Source organism: Portunus trituberculatus, chromosome 41, assembly GCF_017591435.1.
Source record: "Portunus trituberculatus isolate SZX2019 chromosome 41, ASM1759143v1, whole genome shotgun sequence".
Lineage (NCBI taxonomy): Eukaryota > Metazoa > Arthropoda > Malacostraca > Decapoda > Portunidae > Portunus > Portunus trituberculatus.
Window position 1 is genome coordinate 10,026,610 of NC_059295.1, and position 27,258 is coordinate 10,053,867.

General features: G+C 41.8%; 1 protein-coding gene and 1 long non-coding RNA gene across 5 annotated transcripts; one reads left to right on the forward strand and one right to left on the reverse strand.

Annotated features, from left to right (window-relative positions):
* The first annotated feature begins 467 nt into the window (after positions 1-467).
* Positions 468-14,522, forward strand: LOC123516851. 4 transcript variants are annotated; one of them, XR_006678302.1, is made up of 3 exons: positions 468-720; positions 7,551-7,708; positions 14,390-14,522. It is a non-coding gene; the product is annotated as an uncharacterized LOC123516851 (long non-coding RNA). The 4 variants fall into 4 exon arrangements; XR_006678301.1 differs by lacking the exon at positions 14,390-14,522 and adding an exon at positions 9,746-10,209; XR_006678303.1 differs by lacking the exons at positions 468-720; positions 14,390-14,522 and adding exons at positions 6,910-6,961; positions 9,746-10,209.
* Positions 13,890-27,258, reverse strand: LOC123516849 (histone acetyltransferase KAT8-like). Its single transcript, XM_045276546.1, has 9 exons — positions 27,044-27,258; positions 25,448-25,559; positions 25,014-25,143; positions 22,235-22,453; positions 18,183-18,413; positions 17,936-18,030; positions 16,652-16,801; positions 14,498-14,671; positions 13,890-14,072 (listed from the first exon to the last, which is right to left on the reverse strand). Exons 1-9 carry the CDS (start codon positions 27,243-27,245, stop codon positions 14,030-14,032), a joined length of 1,356 nt encoding a protein of 451 aa, XP_045132481.1. The 5' UTR covers positions 27,246-27,258; the 3' UTR covers positions 13,890-14,029.

Consider the following 27,258-nt stretch of genomic DNA (forward strand, 5'->3'; position numbering starts at 1 on the left):
TTTCCTATCAGTTGAAAGAGATGCAAAACAATATCTGGTTTGCAAGTGAAGCGAAATTAGTCAACAATTTGTTGTATGGCACCACAGCGTCTGAGGTGATATGATGCCACAATATAGTTGCATGGAAATACTAGTAGTAATATGTAAACTGACACACTCCCGTCCATGATGGCGAAGGTGGTTAGGTATTGGTGCTTGAGAAGATATTTACATGCTTGTGTGTAGATAGATAGATAGATAAGCTGGTAATTTGATAAGTTCATTCATAGGGAAATGGATAACTGACAACAGTTCGATGGTGTATACATTGCTACAACAATAAACTTAAAAATCAATCAATTCAAAATCAATCAAATTTAAAAGGCAAGTGATGAGACGGTGGCGAGCGTGGCTCTCGAGACAAGTTTGCTCTGCGTCACTGGGAGGGATAAACGGTCCTTATTAGAGTCAACGGGGCCCTATACTGATTAGCCTATGTATAAGTCAAGCCAATTACTTCGTCTAGGAACATTTGTAGCATGTACAACAATGATTTAGCGACCTTTTTGCGGCTTTTCAAGGTGGATCTGGTGAGTTAGAATATTTCTATTTGGCAACTGCCCACCACCACCACAATCAGTGACCAGACGTCCATTTCCTCACCAGACACGAGACCTGGGAACACGGTGACCGCCCCACTTGCCCCACCTAGTCCACCAGCTCCACCTGCTCAGTGAAAGGGTGAGTCTATTAATAGAGTGGAGGTAACAAACATGATGAGACAGTGATGGGACGGTAATGGGGCGGATAATTTAATAGAAAGCTGTATAATAATGCACTGAAGGGCTGACTTGACGTGTGGGAGTGAGTGGATAGTGAAGGGTAGTTAATTAATGGTGCCACAGTGTCATTAGTGATGGGACAGTGACGGGGTGGACAGGCTGTACTAGGAAGGTGTGTCGTGAAATGAAAATTACATGTGGACAGTTAGCTGGTGGAGGGTAGTTAAGGTAGTTAATTAGGCGTATGGTAGTTATAATGCGTGGGGAAAGTGGTTGTGTACTGTAGGTGTTATGACACGTCCGCTCTTTCTGTCGGGCGGTCGGTCAGTTGGACTGTGCCTGGCAGGCTGCGTGTATATGCCTTTACCCAGCGAAGTGTGCACACTCTGCTCGCGAAGGTGTCCACACTCTTGTCGATGGTAGTTGGAGGTTGTTTGGCTTTAAGCAGGGGTCGTGAGTGAGTGGCTGTGTGAGGCACAATAACAAGATGCGCAACACACTTCAAAGGAAGGTATAAGCAGTTTATAGCATTATAATTAGTGCCTGCTTTAACAAGAAACACAAGAGGGCATGGCGAGTGTACTGCTGGAAGATAATTACATTGAACTCTGCTCTATGTAGTGCATCAATCACCACAACAAGATGGAGACAGTCTTTGTAACAGTTACACGCCGCCAACTGACACTTCTAGTAAACACCCTTATCTCTCTCTCTCTCTCTCTCTCTCTCTCTCTCTCTCTCTCTCTCTCTCTCTCGCTTCTCAGACGTCAGTTTTCTCCGGAACACGATGATCTGTTGTGTCGTGAGTCACTTCATTATATAGTGAGAGAGAGAGAGAGAGAGAGAGAGAGAGACTGATTCATAACTTTTATTCACAAGATGTAATATGGTACAAAACATGTGAAAGAGACTGCTTTTGCACTTGGCCTGTCTCATCAGTTTAACATTGCGAAAAAAAATCATAAATACTTTGTTATTGTGTTTTCTATATTTACATACATGGAAATGAAAAGGACTAGGGTTTAGTGCATGAGATTATGTACATTTGTGTTTATTTATTAATATCACAAAATTTTGGATGGCCACTTAGTGTTTCTGTTAGAATGTTCAGAAAGTGTCTTGCAAGGTCAGGTAGTGTTGGGTTCGATATATTGCACTTTTCACGGAGAGTGTTTACACATTCACAACCGCGTAGATAGTGTTCAAGTTTGTGTCCGTGGCGATCCCCAGCTCCCAGGCGTAGGGGTAGCCTAGGTTTATCCTGGACCTCACCAACTCAAGGCGTCTGGTGGTGTGGGCGAGGCGGGGCAGACGGGGGTCGTCCGTGTCCACCTCCCCAATCCAACGTGCGCTATAAAAAAGAAATAGTACTGTCACCGTGCTGTGCTGTGCTTCACTCTCCCGTTGAAGGCGCCTCCTCTCTGCTTGCTGTCGCGTTTTACACCGGAGTTGTTTTTGGGTCCTAGGGATGTCAAAGCTAACATCAGGAAGTCGAGCTGCCTCTTTAGCAAGCAGATCAGCTTTTTCATTAATAGAGATTCCAACGTGGGGTGGAATCCAATTGATGGTAATTATTCTTCCCTCCGTCTGTATGGCTCTCGCTGCAGTGCTGATGGCTTGCCTAAGGTGTTGATTTTCATTGTCATGCCTGCACGGTGAGGCGATGGCTATTCACGAGTCAGTATTGATCAGAACGTCAAGTTTGTGTGAGGTGCGTGCATGATCAACGGCCAGTTTGATGGCGGCTAACTCGGCCTGGGTAGTGGAAGAGAAGTCTGTCACCCAGGCAGCTGAGGTGGTGATGGTGGAGGTGGTGGCGGTGGCCGAGGTGGCCGCGGTGGCGGGAGGGCCAGCAACGGTCGTGACATTGGCACAGAAGGTGGTGGCGGTGGCGATTCTGGCGTGAGCGGCAGTATCACCTGCGTCCCTCACGGAACACATGGACGCTGCACCTGACCTGCCGTCCTGCTCGACATACCCATCAGTGTAGTACAATGCTGTAGTGTTTTTTGCTGATTCATGGATATACTGAAGGCCATGTTGCCGCATTTCCGCTGGCAGGAAATCCTGCTTTTTTCGAATCAGTGGTGTGATGATCGTCGTAAATGGTGTTGGTTGCCATGGAGGGCATACCTGAAGTTCTTGAGGGAGTACATCAGCTCTTATGTCATCCTAAGTGCTTTTTCAATGTCTATAAATACAGCTGTTTTTGCACTTTCATTTGACACGTAGTTTACTAAGCAGTTTGCAGTGGTTCTGTGACTAACGAAACCGTTCACTGCAACATCGAACTCTCCAATCTTATAAAGAAGGCGGTTAAGAATGATTCGTTCGAGCATCTTGCATCTTTTGGGTATTGGGACGATAATTGCCACTGTCCATGCTTCAGGGAGCGCTCCTTGCGCCAGTGACATGTTGTACAGCTTCAGTAATGGATCTCCCTCGACTTGACACACAGCATTTACTAGTAGTCCGCCACCCAGAGTCACCTGGGTTGGTTGACCAGGCCACCCCGCAGGATCAGACGAGCGGTGGAGCGGCGGCGGTCGGGGTTGTGAATGTAACACTGTGTATGAATATTGTTTGTGTTTTAATTAAGGCGTGTACACACTTGTTGCATTTCCACATATCGGATCATCGTTACGTAGCAATGTTGACGGGATAGCGCTGCACAGCTGCGTATCAAAATACGATACGCAACGGTGGTAAAAAACGGGTTCGATCCCTTGTTTGCCGGTCTTTCCGCGTCACCTCATAGGAATTATACATAACTCACCAACCCTCTTGTGTGTGTGTTTGTGTTTGTGGATGAGGAGCGTGGCATCGTCGCGTTGCAAGTTCAGTGTTGTCGTGGACGGGCACGAGTATCTTTCCAATGTTGACCCCAATTGCAGACAAACTCAAAATCAGTTGTGTGTATCCTTGTCACGTTTTGATACAGTTCCGTCACATGCTGAAATTTTAAGTCAGTCAACACGGTAATTGTTACATTACACATGTCCCTACTTGCATAGAGTGTAGAGACCACCAACGCCGTCATTCATTTTTCCTTTTATTGATTTGATGTTCATGAATAAAACTAAACGTGGCCACAGACAACTGCACATTTGCACTCATAGCTACGATCAGGAAGAAACTGAATGACACTGTTGCATCACTCAACGATGATACACTACGCGGATAGGAAACAGTGGGTACAATACCCTGTTGCACCGGGTCGTATTATAATGTGATACGCAACGATGAAACGATGCGTTGAAATGCAGTAAGTCATTAGGCACCTTTAGAAAGTGTTGGTGGTGGTGGTGTCAGTGTGTGTATTGGTGGTATTGGTGGTGGTGGTGATTGTGGAGGTAATTATTGGTGGTGTGGTTGCTTGTTTTGCATCGTGAATATTGATTGACAGACTGGCTGATAGATTGACAGATTGACGGATAGATTGCCTGTCTGACTAATAGATTCACTGACTGACTGATGGAGGGACTGACTGATTCATTGACTGACTGAGTGACTAACTTACTGACTGAATGACTAACTTACTGACTGAATGACTGACTGATTGACTGACTGTCTAGCTGAGTGACTGTTTGGCTGATTTATTGATTGGCTGACTGACTGAATAACTGACTGAATGGCTGACACACTGACTGACTAACTGGCTGGTAGAGTGACGGCGTCGGTCCTTGGCACAAAAAGGCAGCGCGCGGTACCCGTACGAGGGCACTAAGAAGTATACCGTAGGTGGTGTGAGGCGCGCGTGGCCCCGCAAGTGTTACAGTAGGCCAGTGTGCAGTGTGCACGTGTAGCAACCTGACAGTGTGTAGAGAATCTCTGAAGACGATACAGGAAAAGGGAAACGGATAAGCGCCTGACACCACGTATATCTCACTCACGCCTCCACCCATGCCCACGCCCACGCCCTGTCACTGACACGCTGCCATTCATGAGGGCGAATGTCGGTTGGTGCGGGTACTAGCAGCAGTGGTGGTGGTAGTGGTGGTGTTATTTACATGCTTGTCTAAAGATAGATGGATAAGCGGGTATTTTGATGGGTTAATAGATATGTAAATGGACAGTTGGATAAACAAACAGATAGATGGATAGGCAGACAGATAGATGAGTCAATGAATTCGTATATAATTAACAAGATAGATGTGTATGTAGATAGAAAAATGTCTATATTCCTCTACTTAGTATCCTGTCACCCTGGTTTATTGTCAGAAATACTCGTATATCAGGCGGTAGAAATAGAGAATGAGAGAAATAGTATAGTCTGCCTTTTAAGCACCTTGTTTATTGCCTCGCGGGAGTTGCCAACACTCGCTGTACAACAAGATACAATTTAATATTTCCTGCTTTGACAAATAACAAAAGCTGGACACGATAACGAAGAGAAAGATGTCACAATAACCAATAAATCGACATGTTGTATTTGTATAAGTATAGTGTCTCATTGATAAGAGATTTAGTAACAGATAGTTATCATAAATATATATACATGCGTACTGTCTTTACAGATAACCTTCTGGCTTCTGACACGGCAGTGGTGGTGGTGACAACAGTTGTGGCGGAGGGCTATACTGACCCATGTACACACACACACACACACACACACACACACACACACACACACACACACACAAATAAAGTGAAGTGTTGCTATATTACCGATAGTTTTCAAGCAGCAATCAACATGAGAAGCAGTGCAAGACTTCACCACACTGCCTAATCTTCGTCTATTAAAGGTATTTATAAGGCTATTCACTTAATGTTAGGTTTTCTTTACATATGAGAGTGAAAACAGTACGCAAATATTTTAAAGTAATGGTATAAGGACCATCAAAAAGAGCAAGGCGTCTGTATTACCCTCTCATATTTGTTTCCTTCATTTACCATAGGCCAAACATGTGTCAGAATGCAGCCACCAGTCTAACATTTCATATCTAGTCAAAATTCTCTCTGTGGCTTAATTTTGGTTTGGTGAGATGATAAAGGCTATATATGGATGTCCCGCCGCCACTGTTCCTGGTGTTGCCTCAGGCTCCCGCCGCCTCCCGACGGTCCCCCAGCCATCACCCTACCCCCCTCACCACCCTCACCATCGGGTCTACTTTTTCGAATATTTCCTGACGGTAATATTACGCTTCCATGGTATGTTTTTATGGTTTCTATAAATGTTTCGTCGTGTTTGAAGTGTGTTCCGCGCCTGTGCTGGGTAAATATGTGGCGTTTAGTGGTGTTTTATGGCGTATGTTAAAGGCTTTTAACGCTCAAAATTTCCCACTTGGAATTTTGAGCTTTTTCATTTCAAGGTATAAGTGGGCCTTTATGGTAGCAAAAGAGTGCCTGTCCTCTTTTAAGTGTGAAATCAATCTATTGAGTGAAATATGTGGACTTTGAAATGGTGTTTGGTGCTGTTGTAAAAAGCTCTTATTTTTCTTTATTTTATTTGCTCACGTTTCTGCTTCTCGGTCTAACACGGTTTAGAATGCCCTAAAAGATAGCTCAGACTCCTGAAGTGTGATAAAATACACGCCAAGTGAAAATGGCTTGACTTTACAGGACGTTTTAAGAGATTTATGGGTTAAAATGTTTTGTACTTTTAACGTACTTAATTTAGACCATTTTTAAAAACCAGTTAAGCTGGAGATATTTTGATATTTTGAAAATTAGTTTAAGTATTTATCACGTCATAAAATAACAAGCATTTGGCCGTGGCTTCGTTTTTCTAAAAGTCATTTTGAAATCAAATTATTTACGTAATTTAGCCGAGTCACCCCCGTTCCCGTTCTCTCTGATGACCACAGCCCAGGTGGTGACTCACCATAGCCCAGGCTGGCGCCTCTTTTCCAAATCCACAGTTCGTCAATATTTTACATAATATCTGGTGATTTCTACGTGTTTTCGCGTGTTTCTAGGTTCAGGTGTGTAGATAATTGTAGCAGAAGGAGGAAGAAAGGAGAAATAAAGGAGGATAAGGAGGAAGAAAGGAGAAAGGGAGGAGGAAGAGGAGCAGCAACAAAGCCACAATACTTAAGTCACCCTCCATTTCCTGAATATTTTGTCTAATATCTAGTGTTTTGATGTGTTTCTAGGCTCAGACGTGTGGATGGAAGGAGTAGGAGGAGGAAGAAGGAGTAACAATGGAGAAGGATGAAGAAAAAGTGAGAAATAAAGGTGGAATAGGAGAAGAAGCCAAGGTGTAATATTTAGGTAAGTGTCCCTTTTAATCCTAACGTTCTTTATAATGCATACTGTTGGTTTTGGGATAGATTTGGGGTATTTTAAGCTTGTCATTAGTGTTTCAGGCTGTTTGAAGTGTTATAAGTATGCTTTGGGGTTCATTTCGTTTGTTTTCAATATATGTTAGATCTTTTAGTTATATTTTACGTATTTTGAGAGTGTGGATTGAGGTGTGTGTGAGTATTAGCATGTTTTGAGTGTGGTTTGGGAGAACTTTGAGGGGTTGGTTGGTGTTCTGAGTGGGGTTTGGGTTTATTATGAGTGTTATAAGTGGTGGGGGGGGTGTTAGTGGTCTTTTAGGTGTGTGTGGGGTTATTTTAGTAAGTTTGGAGGTATTTTAACCTGTTCTGTGTTTTCTTAGTGTGTTTTGGGATGTTATTGGGTTTTGTAAGAGGGTTTTGGTATGTGTGGTTTGTCGTGGGTGTGTGTAAGAGTGAATTATACAAGGATTTTTCAGTATGTTTTGAGGCCCTCAACAGGCTAGCTCAGTGTCAGTGAGCCCTTATAACAAGTGTCCTTCATCATTGATACCCGCTTCGTTCCCAGGTGACAACAGGCAGAATGAGATGGACTTGGCGGAGGCTGTGGGCGGTCAATTCACGGCGCAGATTACCTACACCTTGCACCACGCTGATTGCTCGCCGCTCTTCACTAAAGTCGGGCAAGCCTGTATCTCCGTGTTTTGCCCTGGATATAGGAGTAAAGTAAGTTGTGGTTATTGTTGTTGTTCTTCTTGTTTTCTGTTGTTGTTCTCTCTCTCTCTCTCTCTCTCTCTCTCTCTCTCTCTTCTCTCTCTCTCTCTCTCTCTCTCTCTCTCTCTCTCTCTCTCTCTCTCTCTCTCTCTCTCTCTCTCTCTCTCTCTCTCTACTACTACTACTACTACTACTACTACTACTACTACTACTACTACTACTACTACCTACTACCGTTCTTTGAGTGAGGATAGGTAGTGTCAGGTCACGACGCGTTATGTCAGCAGGTTTCCACGCCTGTCCTTTCTTGCATATATTCTGACCTGCTTTGTTTGATGAGGTGACGTGGGGCAAGGCTTACCCACCAGTTGTATGGCTCTATCGGGGCGATATGATAGAGCTGAACATTGATTTATCCTTTTACGCCACCCTCGTGCAACACTTCAACCACCACCATCAATGTGTGTGTGTGTGTGTGTGTGTGTGTGTGTGTGTGTGTGTGTGTGTGTGTGTGTGATAAGTAGAGGTGATGAGACGAACGGTCGTGTAGGTGAGTGCGTGATGTACAACAGGTAAAGGTGACAGGACGAGCGGTCATGTAGGCGAGTTAGTGAGTGTGTCGGAGTCTTGGTGGTGTCTGATTCACGTGGTGAGTGAATAGTAGTAGTAGCAGTAGTGTAGTGTTGTTCACTACACACTGGAGTCAGTCAGGCGTTCATGTCTGGTGATGATTGTAGTAGTGGTGTGGTGTTCACTACAGTACCCCTCTTCCTCCAAACAAAGGAGGAATGGCGTTGGCTGCGCGGATGGAAACCGCTCTGTGTGCTGGGGCGGAGATAACGGCGCAGGTGGGGGCTTGGCGTCAGGGACAGTTGGCGGCCTAGGGTACGGGAAGGCTTGTCTTCGGGGGTCCGCGGTGTCTAGGCGTCTGTGATGCGAGGCGCCTTGGTGTCCGGGTGCGGAGCTCCTTCACCTCTGGGCTCGGGGCCTTGGGGTCTGCGGCGGTGGGACTTTTACTGCTCCAGTCGTGATTTAGCTTTCGTATGGGGAAATGTTTCTGTCTTTCATCCTATGAAACATGGAGGATCAGAAAAAAAAAGAACACTAGAATGGGATCATGCAAAAGATAGGTAAATAATTAAATAGAGATTGAAATTTTATTTATCACTGATATAAGAATAATGTTTACAGTTAGACCATATATACATAATTTGAGTACACTGGAAAAAAAATGCAAAACTTAATTACATCTTGTTGTTTTCATCCTCAATTTTTTGGAGTATTTTTTTTTTTTTTCAAATGTTCCAATCTTCATTCTTAAGTAATTGAAAATTTTAATCTCATCATCAATATGATGAGGAAATAAAGTATGGAACTCTCACTCTTTCTATCTTTCAGCATAGTTTGAAGCCACAATCTCCTCCTTTTTGCTTTCTTTCTTCGTCTTCGTTAAGTGGGATGGCGATCACTGCCAAATCAGATAGAGAAAAGTCACTTGTAACACATGGTATTTGGTGATGGGTAGTTAAATGACATCTGTATGGCTTGTAACTGCTTAGGAGTAACGAGTATGAACTGCTTAGGAGTAACGAGTGTGAACTGCTTAGGGATAACGAGTGTGAACTCCTTAAATAGGACAAGTGTATTGCCACCAGCGGTGGACCGAGGGTAGCTAGGGCAAGGAGGGAGGTAAAGCCGACAGTCTGTCGGTGGTGAAGCAGTCGTGCACATCCCTTTACACCAGTTTAGATTTATACCAGGGACCATTCTTTACACCACATGAACGCCAGAGATTGGTAAGAGTGCTTGTTGTGTTTGTGAAAGCATAGGAGTGTAACTGTATTTTGTACTGTTTTTTTTTTTTTTTTTTTATGTAATATTAGTTAGCTACTCGTCTATTTATTTGTTATGTACTTGTAAATGATTTTTTTTTTTTTTTCTGTTTGAGATGGTGAATATGTTGCTAACGCCTTCAAGTGAAATCTATTACGTGTAGAACTACTCATTAAATTTTGTTATTCCATTGATTTATTTCGGGTTCTCTTGCAGTTGGACCGTTCGCACTCACGTTCGTGTTCCCATGGGACAAGTAAAACACCAAAAGAAAGAACTAGTCTCGATAACCTGGCGTAGTAGCAATACACTACGAGGAAACATCCTTGCCTAACACCCCTGAGTGGTTGTTATATCACTCATCCTCCGTCACTGGTGGTGTGACTTCCACTAGTGTTGAAAGAGAGAAAGGGATGGGACCGATAGCGGAGCGAGAGCAGACCGTACATGTGAATGCACCAGGACCTTGACCAGAGCGAGAGCGGAGCAATAGCATAGCGAGAGCGAGGCGAGAACTTAGCGATAGTGTGAATCAAGCCTTAGCCTCAGAAGATGAGGGGGCTTCGGCGCCGCGTCGGGAGCAAGCTTAGCTAGTGTAGTGTAGTGGTGTTCACTACATGTGTGTGTGTGTGTGTGTGTGTGTGTGTGTGTGTGTGTGTGTGTGTATGTGTGTGTGTGGGGATGATATTAGTAACTTGGGTGTCTGTAATGTGTTTGGGTGAGCTTTTTATATTTTGAGGTGTTACAGGGTGTTTTGGGTTAGTTTTGAGTGATTTAAGTTGTTTGTGTGTGTGTCAGTTGTGTATGGTGTGTTTTGCGGTGTGGTGTCAGCATTGGTGCATACTGTGTGCTTGTAGTGAATTGTAAGTGCGTTTAGGGTTGATTCACACAATAGGTTCGATCGCGCTCTGCTCTCGCTCCAGTCTCGGTCCGGTCCAGTAATGTTTAATGCATTTCAATGTAAGCATTCACACTGGCGGTAACAGTTCGCTCTCGCTCCAGTCGTGATACATTCAAAAGATATTTTGACTGGAGCGAGAGCGGAGCGAGACCGGACTGTTGCAGCCAGTGTGAACTAGCAACGGTCCGCTCCAGTCATGATTCAGCCTTTGTATGGGGAAATGTTTCTGCCTTTCATCTTATTATTGGTACTATGAGGTTTTTTCATGTTGGCAGTATCCAAGGGGATTTGACAAAGCTAGGTTCAATGATTTCAATTTGTTGACCAATATAACAGGTTCGACAGTGTTCCAAATTGATATGGACAGTAAACTGAACAATGGTTTTGGTATTTTGTGAGCACGATCGACAATTTGGAAGTGATCATTTAGTGGGTAGGTTTGTGTGTGGGTGGGGTTAATTCACAGTACATAAGCCGAACATTAAGATGAAAATAATGACAAATATTTAATGTGATTCGCAATGTATATAGAGGTGGATGAAATTGAGCAACCTTGTTTATTGTAGGGCAACATTAATGAAGACCTTTGACTGTCTGTGTGGGAGTGTAAATTTTGTTGTTTGTCGGTTACTTGTATTTCAAGGAAACGGAGAGCTAAGATGAACAGCATTGTGGTAACTTACTGCTAGGGTTTCTCTCTTAAAACACCATCTAGTCAATCTAAATTTACCTTACGATAGTCTAAACCATGAATAATAGTGATGTTAAAATACAAAGCCAGCATTTCACCCACAGAGTGCAATAGTAGCAGAGCTGCAAACAACCCCCACACCGGAGAGGAATAACAATCAGTCAGTCAGTCAGTTAGTCAGTCAGTTCTCCCACAGCGGTGGCAGTGGTATTCCGAAGCAGCGCATGTGTGACGGCATCAATGATTACTGCATGGAAATACTATTAGTAATATGTAAATAGATAGATAGATAGATAAGCTGGTAATTGGATAAGTTCATTCATAGGGAAATGGACAACATTTCGATAGTGTATACATTGCTACAACAATAAACTTATCAATCAGTTAATTAAACATCAATCAGATTTAAAAGGCGAGTGATGAGACGATGGCGAGCGTGGCTCTCGAGACAAGTTTGCTCGGCGTCACTGGGAGGGATAAACAGTCCTTATTAGAGTCAACGGGGCCCTATACTGATTAGCCTATGTGTAAGTCAAGCCAATTACTTCGTCTAGGAACATTTGTAGCATGTACAACAATGATTTACCTACCTTTTTGCGGCTTTTCAAGGTGGATCTGGTGAGTTAGAATATTTCTATTTGGCAACTGCCCACCAGGGTTGCCATTCGTCATTATACGTACGTTTTGTACCATTAATTTGGTGAAATTGTACGATAAAGTACGATAGTTTTGAGAAAATCACTAGAAAATAATAGTAAACTGTCAACAGTCAGCCGTACCCAACCTGTTCAATACGTGTGCGTTACTTGTATGATTCCTGTGTGATCAGAAGTCTTTGTCTTCGTCAGTTCGTCGTATGTTATTAATTAGTCTGCGCACTGAAGGGTCACACTGACGTGACGTGTGGGAGTGAGTGGATAGTGAAGGGTAGTTAATTAATGGTGCCACAGTGTCATTAGTGATGGGACAGTGACGGGGTGGACAGGCTGTACTAGGAAGGTGTGTCGTGCATTGAAGGAATCACATGTGGACAGTTAGCTGGTGGAGGGTAGTTAAGGTAGTTAATTAGGTGTATGGTAGATATAGTGCGTGGGGAAGGTGGTTGTGTACTGTAGGTGTTATGACGCGTCCACACTTTCGGTCGGTCGGTCAGTCGGACTGTGCCTGGCAGGCTGTGTGTATGTGCCTGTAGGTGTTATTCCACACTTTCGGTCGGTCGGTCAGCGAAGTGTGCACACTGCTCGCGTAGGTGTCCACACTCTTGTCGATGGTAGTTGGAGGTGGTTTGGCTTTAAGCAGGGGTCGTGAGTGAGTGGCTATGTGAGGCACAGTAACAAGATGCGCACCACACTTCAAAGGAAGGTATAAGCAATTTATAGCATTATAATTGGTGCCTGCTTTAACAAGAAACACAAGAGGGCATAGCGAGGTGTACTGCTGGAAGATAATTACACTGAACTCTGCTTTATGTAGTGCATCAATCACCACGACAAGATGGAGACAGTTTTGCCTGTCGTGACTCTTCCAGACAGTGGAATCCAGCGCTCGATTGTCGTAATGCTTCTATGAGGTCGTGTAACAACAGAGACATCTTACGACATCGTACGTTATCGCTGCGTTAACGTATGACTTGACTCACGACATCTTACGACAGGCCAAAGGCCGTTAATGACGTCATTGCTGCCGGTGACAGCCCTCCTGCAATCGTCGGGGACACCGTAGTCGAAAAAAGCTGTAGTGTGACCCCATCTATGAAACTAAGCGTTCTGCGGCGTCTTCGCCAGTTTTCTCGCCCCTCCAACTGCTAACTCCGTACAAGGGTACTCACTGGTAAACTCCGGAACTCCCTGCCTGCTTCCTATGACTCGACTTGACTTCTTTTTAAGACATTCAAGACATTGATCCATGTCTTCTAGCTAAATCCTTTTCTGTTCTTTTAGAGAACTTGCAGTTTAAGTGGGCCTTTATATATATATATATATATATATATATATATATATATATATATATATATATATATATATATATATATATATATAATTTTCATCCCTTTTGCAAGTTTCCCTCTTGCATAAAAAAAAAAAAAAATGAAAACAATTTCTATATGATAAACTTAAGAGATGGTCTTGAGAACCCAGCTAATTATCACTGGGTTTTGAAAGCTGTCATAAGAGAGCAACATTTCACAATACGGGCTGAAGTATGAAAACCACTAGATAGTTAGTAGACATGATAGTACATACTCTGATGTGGCATCATTACTCAATCATAATTACTCTTCATTTCTTATTGTTTGTTGAGTGCACGTTTTTTGTTTCCAGTCAACAAAGAACCGTTTCATCATTTACTTCTGCTTCTTTACATCGCAGTCTTGCAGCTGATCTGGCGACACAAATTTCACACAAGTGATGAATAAAACACCATGGTCAAGCTTTTCTATTGCAGTGCCATGTTGGTGTGTTGTGGCAGGGAGGCAGGTGATGGGGATGAATGGTTAGGAACTGAAGGAATAGATTTTTTTGAAAAACTTGGAATTATAGTAGCGAGGAATGAAGGAAGTAGGAATAGACAGTTTGAAGAACATTGAAGATAATTCATGAGAATATTCAAGAAACATGTGGGAAGATAGATAAAGAAACTGACTGGTAGGTTAGCAGATTAGGCCAGTAAACAAGATAATAAGATGGTTATAATTGCAGTGAAGGTACATACATACATAGCTACTCATATATGACAAGGCAAATAGTTATGGATAACATCAAGAATAATTATGGATCAAATAAATTTATTTCTACAAATTACACAGGATTCACAAATACAGAAACAGATCTAAAGGATGTAAAGCCAATATGTTTTCCTGTCAGCTTTAAATCTCTTAGAACATTTGTACTGGATATATTAGGTACCTTCATTTTCTCTTCTGAGTGTGCTGTCTTTTGGGCGGCGACCACCTGAAAGAACAAGAAACAATTGATGAGTTCTACTAGTGACAATTCCTGAGGGAAGAGATTTTATGAAAACTGGTTGAAAGATGGAAAAAATACTAAATCTGTCATGTTATTACACTTCATGCTTTGTTAAGCAATAACCAGTATTCTCAGCCATTCATTCCTTTCTCTGATAAACTGAAACTCCTTTCCTGCATTTGTATGTCTTCCTTCCTATGACTTGAAATCTTTCAGGAGGGAGGCTTCAAAACACTTATTCTCTGTAAGTGGATCATTCTATCTATTGGGAGCTGACATTTGAATGGGTCTTTTTTTTCCAGTGACTCTTACAAGAAAAATTAGACTGACGAGCCATCCCTAGCTTAATCAGTTATCCAAGATCCCATGAAGCTATCCACACAAAACAGCACCATGACTTCAGCAGTTACCTTAACAGTGATGTATCAACAGTTAGTCTTGGTCGCTTGAACTGGGCTGAGTTGATATATTCTTCCACTAGCTTTGGTGTAACACAGATCACGTGCTGTCCTTTCCAATACTTGACCAAATTAATGTTTTGTAGAGTGGAGATGATGTCCTGCTGGGTGATGCTTGTCATTTGGCTGAAAAGAATACACGGAATCAAACAAGTGTCCTAATGTATCTTTGTAAGGTAACAGATCCTTCTGTCACTCATGGAAGTCAATCCAGACCTGTTGCTCTAATGTAACCTAACCTAAACATGATAAATAAGATACATTAATGAAACAAAAATGTACTTGAACTCGCTCATCTTTCTCCGATAATGCATTATTTAATACTTTTTTTCAGCATAGGTATACATACACAATGTTCTCTACTAGCCAGCAGTGAATCTGAGGCTAACATTAACCCCTTCAGCACAGCCTGGAAAAACAACTTCCGCAGCAGCATACAGCTCGTACCCCGCCCGCCTCCGCCCTCCCCCACTATGTTTGCCCTACAAACACATTTACATAATTTGCTCCCATTGTCATTTTCTTTCATATAATCTGTGTATGAATACAGAAAAATTTTCATATGAATGTTTTCTCCATGATAAACATACTAAACATAATGAACAACAATGTATATGTCCATTCTTGAGCATCTTAGATGGTCCTCTGTCGGCACGCACAACCCCAGTGAGTAAGGTGTCCCTGGTGAGCAGGCAGCAGAATTGTGTACCAGTTGTCTCACAACATGTCGCCCCTTGTCCAGCAGGTCACACAAAAGGTGCACTACCACTTGTTCTGACATGAATAAGTCCGTGGAAGCACTGTCAGGTAGGGAGAAACAAGAGTCCAAAATTCCATGAGTAGCCAATCCAATTTGTAGCTGAGGGGCACAGAACAAACACCTTGATCCCAAAACATGAACTTTGTCTTGATAAATTGCTTGAATTCAAGTCTGCCCTTCCACAGCAGCAATGCTTCTTCTACAGCAACGTCTTTGCCTGGTATGAGCAAAGTCGCAGCAGGTTGACGAAAGGCTCTACTCTGAATTTGGAGCTGTTCTTCTTCACCTCGTCAGGGCTGGCAAACCTTAGGAACTTGAGAAGGCACAGAAATTTTGAAAGAGTCATTTCCCCCTTGCAAAAAATCTTATAGCCACCCATCATCAAGTCTTTTGCCCAGTACATGTACATACGGGGCATTTTATTTACCCCATAACCATCAACAAAATCACAAACACGTACATGTCTTTACTATTCACAGGCCTCCATAACAGTCCATTCACCTTACGTTTTTTTTTTTTTTTTTTGTCACAATAAAATACTCGGCAGCATTCTAGTTCATCCAATCACAAAGCTTATCTTTTCAATGTCAAAAAAATGGCAAAAAGCTTCATGTGGGCAGGCAAACTCTGGTAAGTGGCGTGTGACATAGCCCGACGTCATTGACAACTCAGCATATCATTGGGTCCCAGGATTGTGGGTGGAGCTTGAGAAACCCCTAGAGCACAATACAGTATCCACAGACCATAAACTAGACACCCAGCACGCTAAAACATGTTACTTCAGCCATAAAGATTGCAATGGAAGAGGACGTACGCGTATACGTCCCTGTACTGTGTGCGGAGTGAGAAAAACGTACATGTGTACGTCCCTGTGCTGAAGGGGTTAACCAGCCCTTTGATGCATCCAGCCCATGATGTGCATCGCAGGGGCAGGAGGGAGAGAAGGATAGGTGGTCAGATGATTAATGGCTAGAGTTTTCACTATCTCAATCACCACATAAGTTTCTGAAATTGTATAAAATCACCAAATAGTAAGCAAAATGGAGAAATGTCATGGTACTGGAGACATTAATCCTTTGGCTGCTGATGGCAATACACAAGTAGTTCTGGTCTCATCTGGGTAGTCCTGGATATGTTTACTGGTGTTTTGCCTTACATAATTATAATAGGGAGGTCTCTGCTACTAAACCACAGGCACCTAGTGATTTTTTTTTTACAGATCCATGCCATATTTTACTGTTTAGTGCCATCTGAAATTCCACCTTAAAGCATAACATTTGATGAACACTGAGGTGAAGGAGTCCAAGCACATATAGCTCCAACAGAACAGAAGACCACTTAGTTACCTGAGGTCCTTGATGGAGAGTGTGCCCTTGAAGTCCCTCAGGATCTCCAGCAGCACCCACGTCCAGTAGGAGCGATAGGAGAGCTTCCCCAAATCTGACAATGGCTTCTCAGGGCTCCCCACCACACCCTCCAGCTTGCTCAACTCATAGCTACACAGAACATTGGGAATAAAAACAGTGAATTGCATCCTTTATAAAGGGAATTACTGCAACAGATCTCAGGTAAAATAAACACAGCTAACTATTGAACAAGCCTTGCATTTCATGTAGTTTTGATATTTTATTGATGAAGAAGGTAATGAATGTTTTATAGCAGTGATTCCCAAACACATATTCATGATGCAAATAAGAGAGTTCCTGAGTTCCTGGACAATCTCAGAAATTATAAACAAATAATAAGCAGGTGTAACCTATCACAATGACTGGTAATTAACACTACATGTACACATGATAAGGGTCACCAGGTCAGCAAGGACTACAATTAGGGTTTGAGTGAAAATAAAAGTTTGAGAAATACTAGTTTGACCTGAGTATCCATCCAACATGAAGGAGAAGCTTTTACTAAATGTGATGGAAAATTTATAAAATCAGTGAAACAAATTCTTAAACAAACAATTCCCTTTGTGTAATGATACATTTTAAAAAAGATCCTGCAACAATAATTGTTAAGATATGAACACTGGTATTCCACTGCAACAGTTTGTTATATCAAAGGCTTACGGTATTATCAAATCAAATTAGGAGGTACAGTACAGTTGGAGTCAAAAGATGTGACTGATACCATGGCTTGTAATGGTAGATGTGCCTTATACATTAATATGGATTATGAGAAGAAATAATGAGAAAGAAAGTCAACATTAGCTTGATTTGATAAATGAATATATGCAAGTACAACTGTTCAAAGCAATAATGTTATAGAGACCATTGAACTTTATAACTTCATGTACATAAATTGAGTTTCATTCATACAGTATAGATTAAAGAAGTGCTTTATGGCAAGAGCCTGAGAAAGACTTACAAAAACTGGGAAAATGAAAGCCAGAGGAGATTTCTAGAAAATCTTTTTTGTCAGAAGCATTTTGTCCAATAAGACATTTGTTCTTTGAGCAGCTGTATTCCTTATTTACCTAACAATGCTTTGTATGATACTGTTTAGCAAGACTATAGAGGCTAAAATAATTGTCAGCAGCTGACACCTTACTTCAGTTAGTTGTCTTCCCCTATGTTATTTCTTCTCTTGCCTATTTGTGTGAGTTGGTGGTGTCTGGGTGGGGAAACACTCACCTGAAAGCAATGAGAAGCTTCCCATAACCTTTTCTTTGGAAAGGCGGCAGAGTCATGATACACGCCACGTTGTTGCCATCGGGGGACTCCTTCTCCTGTAAATGTAAGACTTTGTGCCATCCATGCACATTTTAACTAGCTACAATACAGCACCATCTTCTTTCACTAAATAATGGGAGACCTGTTCACAATGTGTTTATCACAGAGTTGCTGGTGACCTTCCCAACACTCAGCAGGCAGCACCCACCTTGGAGAAGCAGCCCACCAGGTGAGCACCCTGCTTGTCCACTTCACACAGGATGTAGAACAGGAAGGGCTCCACGTCAAAATATAGTGTTTTGTGGTCCAGGAACAGCTTGGCCAGAAGACACAAATTTTGGCAGTAGATCTTGTGGTCTGCCCCGTCCACCTCGTAGATGCTGAGGGTCCCCTTACGGTAGATGTCACGGCCCGGGGGTTGTCTCCAAGTACACTCGCTCTGGTGGGGCAGAAGAGACCTGACTCAGCTCAGCTCAGCACAGAAGGAGTCACTTATCTCCGTACAGCCAGAGAGATGTATGCAGGGAGGTGGTGTTATAAGGCTTTGTGTATCTCAAGTGGTGTGGTAAAGTATGACTGCACAAATTACCTACTTTTGAAAGATCACAGTAATGGTTAAGTGGAGAGTAATATAATAATGTAAGGCTGAGTGACAAAATACAGTTAAAGTCCGTTCATCCAAAGAATCCAGGCCGAAACTGATAGTTTGGTTGGCAGCCCTGCCCACCCCCGCCACCACTAAACCTTCCCGACACTTAAATTTTCTTCAAGTACATTTATTTTTCTTCAAACTATAAACTTGTATATCTATTGAGTTAAGTGAAGAAAAATAAATGTACTTGAAGAAAATTTAAGTGTCGGGAAGGTTTAGTGGTGGCGGGGGTGGGCAGGGCTGCCAACCGAACTAGCAGTTTCGGCCTGGATTCTTTGGATGAACGGACAATAGTTATATACGTATATGCATCTAGACATAATTCTGCCTCCATAAAAAATTAAATAGAAATAAATTAATAGAAAATAAAAACAAATATATAATAGTTGTAATAAATAAATAAAAAATAAATAGCATAATAATAATAAAATTTTTCTAAGGCGGCTCATTGCAGCAGTGTTGATGGGAAGCGTTGCACTGATGTGTGTCAAAATATGATACAAAGATACACAATGGGGCCCTTCCACCATTTGTTAGTCTTTTGCCGTCGCATTAAAGGAATGATATAAATTTTTTAAAAATTTAAAAAACTCTCACAGCCTCATGTTCCTTCACAGCCTACTATGTCGTCTACTTGTGCCTTTAAACCTCTGATATGGAAACTGATTCACACACACACACACACATTACTTCATTTTTATTTATTGTTCATATATATATTTATGAGGTTTATGATGGGGTCACTGTGGTACAGAGGGTCCATGTGTGCTCTGCAGACTGCAGGGTCTTCAAGCACATGTGTTCAAATCCTGGCCACAGTGTGAGGTTAAGAAGGGCATCCACTCGGGGGTAATGGTTCCCATATGCCAAAACCAAAGTCCTCCGCCAGGAGCACCATCCTAGCTCTCATAGAATAAGGAAACTGGATGTGGAGAGAGTAAGAGTGAGTGAGTTTATGATGTGGCAACCAACTGAACAATAGGTTGGGACCCAGTTTTGAGAGCTGAGATACTTTAAAGAACCCCAGTTTAGTATATCTCAGCAAAAAGCATAAAAATTTCTCATATCTCAAAATTGTCTTCACTACATATTCAAACTGCATCTCCTCCCACACCTACAAACCAGCTTAGCTAGACGCTTTAACAAAAACAATTTCTTACAATAATTGATAAAATAACAACCACCTTATCAATGATAACCAATAACTAGCAATCAATTCATCACCCAATACTTGATAGCAGATAAATCAAGCAATTCAAACTATGAAAGTACTAACAATACTAACAATATTATAAATAAAAAAACTGATCAATACAAATCTTTGTTATTTATCTTTATCTTACAAAAAAAAAAAAGTTTAATTTGATACTTGTCATGTCTTCACTAATGAAAAGTAATGGTTTGAAGAAAACACCTAAATCTAATTTTGAAAGTTTAAAACCTCAACAAGCTCATCTTCAAAAAAATATAATCATTGCTAAAATGAAACAAAAGTATCAACAATAATTAAAAATTGATAATGCAGGAAAAATAATCATCAGATAATTGATAACCTAATATTATCATTTTTTTATGTAAGAGGGGATATCTGGCCTAGGCCATTAAAAATTATCTAACAAAAAAGACCCACTTAATGCCAGTCCCCAAGCAAGTCCGAGACTTAGCCAAAAGAATGGGATAAATGTCTTTCAGAGTTTACTAGAGAAAGAGATGAATGAATGAGGGTAACAGTTAACTCTTGTATTAGAGAGGTGGACAGAATAGTGGTGAGAGAAAGAAGAAAGTCTTGTGCAGCGAGACTGCTGGAGGATAGCAGGCATGCAGTTAACAGGATAAGAAGAGCAGTTGGCATGCAAATAGTGATAGAAGATAGCAAGTAATCCAGCATTCCAGCAGTGAGAAAGAGGCTGATGGCAGTCAGTCAAAAAAGAGGAGTTGATAAGACAAAAATCTTTTGATTCCATCCTATTTAAAGGGCTCCATACATGCTCAGGCAGCCAGATAGGCCACCTGAGGAAAACAGGACTGTTCAGGCAAAACAGAGCATGTATGGGCACTTCAGGTGGCCTGTTCAGGCTGACTGAAGGCTGCCTGATAAGACCTGCAGCTGACAGGTTGACTCCAACAAGCCAGTGTCTGGTTCAGGCAAAACTGAGCATATACAGTATGGTCACTTCAGGTGGCCTTGAGGCAACATCACTCAATACAGCACTCAGCAGTGCACTAGGATCATGACTGCCACACCAAGTACCCAATGCTCCACAAAAGGAGAATAGTGCTTTCAAATGGAATATATAACATTCACAAGGAGAATCCATGTCTCTGGAAAATCAAATCAAAAGACTATTTGAATAAAAGTAAAAATTTAAGAAATACAGCATACTACTTCCTTGCAGAAAAATTAAAAGCTATCAGACTGTCATGAGGTGATAAGGACTTGTGCATGCATGTGTCTTGAAAGGAATTCCAAGAGACAGCAGCATCAAATAGGTGTGTTCATTTTAATAACTGGGTCACTACAATAGCTGCTGTCATAAATAGGTCTAGCTCATCCTTGCTCATGGGAGAGGCCATCACCACTCCACGTTGTCTTGCTAAAAGTGAGCTGTGCCTTCAAGCAGCCTGAATAGTGTGTGGGTGACACTGGCTGAGCATGTATGAGATCCTTGATAAAACAGTGTGAGTGAAATCCTCCCATACATGTGAAGAGTAAGTACTCCATACATGGAAAGATAAGGCCCCAGTATGGAGATAGCAGTTGGGAGTGAGAAAAACTAGCAGAGATCAATCAGAATGCCTAACTTCATAGAGGATGTTTTAGCTAAAGACGATATGAAAAGTTTCCAGTTTAGATTATAAATAAAAGAAAGACTGAAGATATTCATTGTAGAAGAGGTTGACAGTTGAGTGTCAATGATGAAGTGGCCACAAGCCACAAGCTGGGTTCTGGACATCAATAAAGAGCATAAGCCAGTTTTAACATTTACTGGAGCAGATGTGACCCAAGGTACCACTTTACCTCCTTTACAACCCAGAACATCTATTCTAATGTTCCTTTAGCTGATATGAAGAATGATTCTCACACACACACACACACACACACACCGCGTAGTGTAGAGGTTAGCACGCTCGACTCACAATCGAGAGGGCCGGGTTCAAGTCCCAGGAAGCGGCGAGGCAAATGGGCAAGCCTCTTAATGTGTGGCCCCTGTTCACCTAGCAGTAAATAGGTACGGGATGTAACTTGAGGGGTTGTGGCCTCGCTTTCCCGGTGTGTGGAGTGTGTGATGTGGTCTCAGTCCTTCCCGAAGATTGGTCTATAAGCTCTGAGCTCGTTCCGTAATGGGGAAGACTGGCTGGGTGACCAGCAGACGACCGAGGTGAATTACACACACACACACACACACACACACACAACTTTTTTACATTCATTGTTGATATATCAGTTTATGATGTGATGATCCACTAAAGAAGAGCTTGTGACCAAGTTTTTGATCCTGACCCACACTTTGAAGAACCCTCATCTAAGAGAATAACATAAACTGATTAAACAAAAATGAACAAGGTAACCTAACCATCTTGACTCATCCATTACAGGAGACACTTACCAGGTGATATCTGTAAGTCTTCTCGAGTCTCATGTACTTGAGGCAGTACTGACAGATGTACAGCTTGGGAACCTTGCCATATTCCTCAGGGTAGGGGCTGAAGTACCACGTGTCTATCTCAAACTTGCCAATCTGTATCCTGTCGATGTACTTCACTTTGGTGATGGCCTCGTGCTCCTTCTCCAGCGCCGCCGTGGTGGGATCCATGTCGGCATATGTCTGTGGGCAGGACGGCACAGCTTGTTACCCAACAGAACAGCTTGTCCCAAAAAAAGGGTTGAAGGTAGGACAATGCTAGTGGTGTAATGTGCCTTAACTCTCTGTGCATTACACCATTTCAAATTTATGTAATCAAAAGTGAATAAATGTAGAAGTATGTAATTAGAGTAAAAGAGTGATGAAAGATTACCTATAATAATGTTGTAATGCACTTTCAACATTGTAACAAAAGAATTGAATAAATGCATAATTAGAATGAATGAAAACTTTAAAAATTATAAATAACCTCTTGACTAACTAAGAAAACATCGTCCAATACTTGATAAAATTCCTTAATTGTATCCATAATCAAATCATATTGATGCCATGGGGCTGAAAGGGTCAATGCCTCCTCCCCTTTCAAGGCTTTGTGTGAAGCATGTTCCATGAGGGAGGTTTCAAGACATTTATCTCATTCTTTCGGCTAACTCACTAGGAACTGATCAGGAATGGTATCTAAGTGGGCCTCTCTCTCTCTCTCTCTCTCTCTCTCTCTCTCTCTCTCTCTCTCTCTCTCTAATACCATACCATGCCATGTGGACTTTTCACGGGAATTTATGTGCTAAAGAGGATACTTTTTGGGGTACCTCCTATCTCAAAGGCCACCCGCTAGGAAACTGTTGCCCAGAGTGAGGAAGCCCAACCTACACTCAGACCGTGGACAGGATTCGAATCCGTGCGCTTGGAGACCCCTCAGACCCAAAAGCACACATGGTTCCACTGTACCACGGTGGGGTACTCTCTCTCGCTCAGCCAGATTTACCTTCTTATATGAAAAGAAAAAAACTAAAGAACAATAATACTGACCCTTGGTGGTTTCCTAGAGCACAGTAAATTATTCTACTTTACCCCAAAATCATACAACAAGACACTTTAAAAGAGAGAATTTTACAAGGCACATCACACAGCTAACTAGTTTGAAGACAGCACCCATTGAACTCTATAAATTCATGAAATCTTTGCTTAAACAAGAGAATAACACAGCTATCAGATTTAAAGGGTTAATAGGCCTTTTTTTTAAACACCATTCTTTTCCTCTCTACATATACATATAATAAATAAAATTGTTCAAATGCACTCATTGTTATAAGCTTCTTCCATATTCACCTATCAATTCATCCCACCTTACTTCAGACATATTAGTTGAAGCCATTTCATAGCACACCTAAAAAGGATGACCATTCCAATCCCTGAAACTACCGTCCCATTGCTTTCCTTCCCTGTCTATCTAAAGTTTTTAATCCATCCTCAACAGGAAGATTCTTAAAGATCTATCACTTCACAATTTTTCTATCTGATTGCCAGTATGGATTCCATCAAGGTTGCTCTACTGATGATCTGGATCTCTTTACTGAGTCTTGATCATCCTCTTTTAGTAATTTTGGTGAAACTTTTACTGTTGCCTCAGATATATCATAAGCTTTTGACTGAGTCTGACACAAAGCTTAGATCTCAAAACTAGCCTCCTACAGCTTCTATACCATCTTCAGTCTCCTTTCTAACCATTCTATTGCTGATGTGGTAGATGGTCACTATTCTCCTAAATCTATTTACAGTGGTGTTCCTCAGGGTTCTGTCCTGTCATTCACTCTCTTCCCATTATTCATCAATGATCTAAACCAAACTTCTTGTCCTATCCACTCTTATGCTGACAATACCTTACTACACTTTTCCATGTCCTTTGAGAGACAACCAACCCTTAAGGAAGTAAACAGATCAAGTAAGGATACTGCAGAACACCTGACTTCTGATCTCTCTCAAATTTCTGATTGGGGCAGAGCACTGTATTTTTTAATGCCTCAAAAACTCTATTTCTCCATCTATTAACTTAACACAACCTTCCAGACAACTATCCCCTCTTCTTCAATGACACTCAAGTGTCACCCTCTTCTCCAGTCGATATCATATAAATTGCATTTATCCTTTTCTCTGGTAAATTCTGGAACTCCCTGCCTGCTTCTGTATTTCCATCCACCTATGACTTCAACTCTTTAAAGAGGGAGATTTCAAAAGACTTATCTTCTGTCTTCCTTTAGCCATTCTAACTATATTGGGACTGGCACTTCAGAGGGCCTTTTTTATACCTATTTTTTTTGCCGTTGGCTAGTGCTGAAAAAATAAAAATAAAATAAAATACAATTAAAAACTCACACATATCACTGTTTCCTACAATTTCTGTTAATGCTGCACAACGTTCTGGTTTCTTTACCTGTTTGCATCTCTAAGATGCATGGATGGTGTTCATACATTTAATGCCACATTCACCTAGGTGTCTGATCAGAATTGTATACTGTACTGTGAAGATGAGAGCATACAGCAGGCTAATTAATGTAGTAAGATTTTTGACACCTGAAAAATCGAGCTTCATAGGTTCATTGTAAACAAATAAAGACATCATTACTTTGACACAAGGAAGAAGCCAACTGAATCTATGTAACCCTCATTTTCCAGCCTGTTAGCCTGCTGCCTGAGTGCCCAGTAGACTGCTGCCACCAAGGTCACACTGCTCACTGTCATGTACCTTCTGTACATGGTTGATTTCATCATGCTTTCTCTTCTGATTTCTTGTGATTTTTCTGCCAGCCGTCTGATCACTGAGGAGGTCATGGCCTGTCTTGTCTCCACGCTGGTACAGTTCTGACAAATCAATCCTGAAAGGCAGTTTATGTCAGCTTTCAAATGGTAAATACAATACACACACATGCATAAATACCACAACAAAATACACGTACAGTATATTCCTAAAAATACATGCTGCAGTAATTTTTATACTGAGAAGCGACATAACTAACTTGGGCTCAAAAGTGTCTGACAACAATGAAAAAGAAATTCCTGGTTCAAGTTTCAGCACTGAATGAAGAAAAGGAGAGAATGGTCATATTTGGACCTAAAACATGCAAAAAATTAGACAGGCGTGTTCCCGCCATTGCCAGAGTGAAAGCAACAGTGCCGCACCTTTCCTTGGTGACCCACTCGTCCAGGCGGCGGTTGAGGCCGTCGTAGTGCACGTAGTACTCATCCTGCAGGTCGATGTCATTGTAGCGGGTCTGAATGATTTCGGCCGCCTCTGTGCGAAAGACAAAGACATTCCTCATAAAAAGTCACTTCAACCTGCCACCACAACATGATCCCTTGAAACTAACCATACAGTCATCCACACTCTCCACACACTCTAGGCACTGATCCCTCACATTTCATAGTGTGTCATAATTGAGAACATTTTGACTAGTAAACAAGTCAATGACAGCACAGCAACAACACAACAGCTCCTGACAAGATGAAGGATCCCAGAGCCATTGTGAGTCTCTAGCAAGGAATATAGCCAATCTGAACACTAACCTTGCAGAGAACTGGTTACTAAATCATTCAAAAAGTTAAGTCTTTACAATAGGACTAAACTGCAATTAGAGCAACCAACAGAAGTATGCTATTTATTGTTGACTTTTGTATCTTATAGATGACTGAACATAAAACATGTCGGAAGTGCTTCATTAACTATGCCTCTTCTCCTCTCATTCCAGATCACTCTAAGCAGCAAGGTCCATGGGTGAGGAACATAAACTGAACTGAACCTGATCAAACTTAACCTAGCAAACTATATAGCTACATATTTCACATTGAAAAAATAAATAAAATAATATCAGTGCTTACTTTATATTGATTAGATCACAATGGCAGCCCTAATTACAGGTCATGAGAAGAAAAAAGGGTAATTATTCATAAAACATCCACATTGTCCCACTTAATATTCCGAATTCTTCTAAAGTAACCTGAGCTGTTCCTCCCCAGACACCTTGATAGAGCAATAACCTAACCTAACCTAACCAAACACTTAAAAAATTGCACCACTGGACTCAGAAAACTCTGAATTTCTGCCACACTCTTGAGAGGTATTACAGACACAAACACACCTGCCATGCAATTTCTGTACATACACAGCAAGGTCACCAACCCTTCTACATATGTGAGTTATGTGCTTGTATCTGAAGTGGTTGTATTAGAAAGATTTACCAAAGAAAAAGGAAAAAAGGAGGAATTTGTAAAGACTCCAACTGCGCATCACCTAACATGAATTCCCTACACCATGGAAACTGTTAATGCAGAGTGCAAACTTAGCTATAGTCTCCATAGAGGTAATAATTAAAAGCAACACTCCTGAAATGTGCAGGGCATTATGGACATCTGATATCACACCATTCAGAACATGCCATAACATAAATTAATTCAATACTTATCGCGAACCCAAAGATTTTATTTATTTTATTACTCACCTACCAAATTGTTAAACCTTAATGGCAGTCAAAACTTATTCATTTCTGGGTGATCTTGATGACAATTAGACCTCCCCACACAAAAATGAGCACAACACCCCCTGACCACCACAACACCACTCACTAACAATGCACCTCAGACAGAAGGCACAGCTTCAGCCCCCTGCCACCTAGCTCCCCGGCAGTCCCAAGAGTGGTGGTGGAGGGTTAGTGTGAGCGAGGTGGACACACTGCAGAAGGGTGAGTGGTGGTGGGAGGGCGGGGCACGGGCAGTACTCACGCCAGGTGTCCTCCGAGCGGCGCACCATATACTGGTCCCCGATGCTCAGCTTGATGTAGTCCCCGTCACCTTTACTCTCGTCCCTCTCCTCCCTCTTCTTCTCGCCGTCTGAGGGCAGGACAGGCTCATTTTCCTTGTCTGCATATGCACAGTCTGAGTCGTTTCTGGAAATCTCAGGGAGCTTAGCGTCCCCATCCGCCATTGTTGTTGTTTAT

Bases quoted from the DNA above. Each gene is read 5' to 3' on its own strand.
- LOC123516849 (XM_045276546.1), bottom strand. From the start codon at position 27,245: ATGGCGGATGGGGACGCTAAGCTCCCTGAGATTTCCAGAAACGACTCA. The intron at 25,560-27,043 runs GTGAGTACTGCC...TCTTTCGCACAG, and splicing joins CCGCTCGGAGGACACCTGGC to AGGCGGCCGAAATCATTCAG. The intron at 14,672-16,651 runs GTAACTAAGTGG...TATTCTTTTCAG, and splicing joins CTCTCCATCAAGGACCTCAG to CCAAATGACAAGCATCACCC.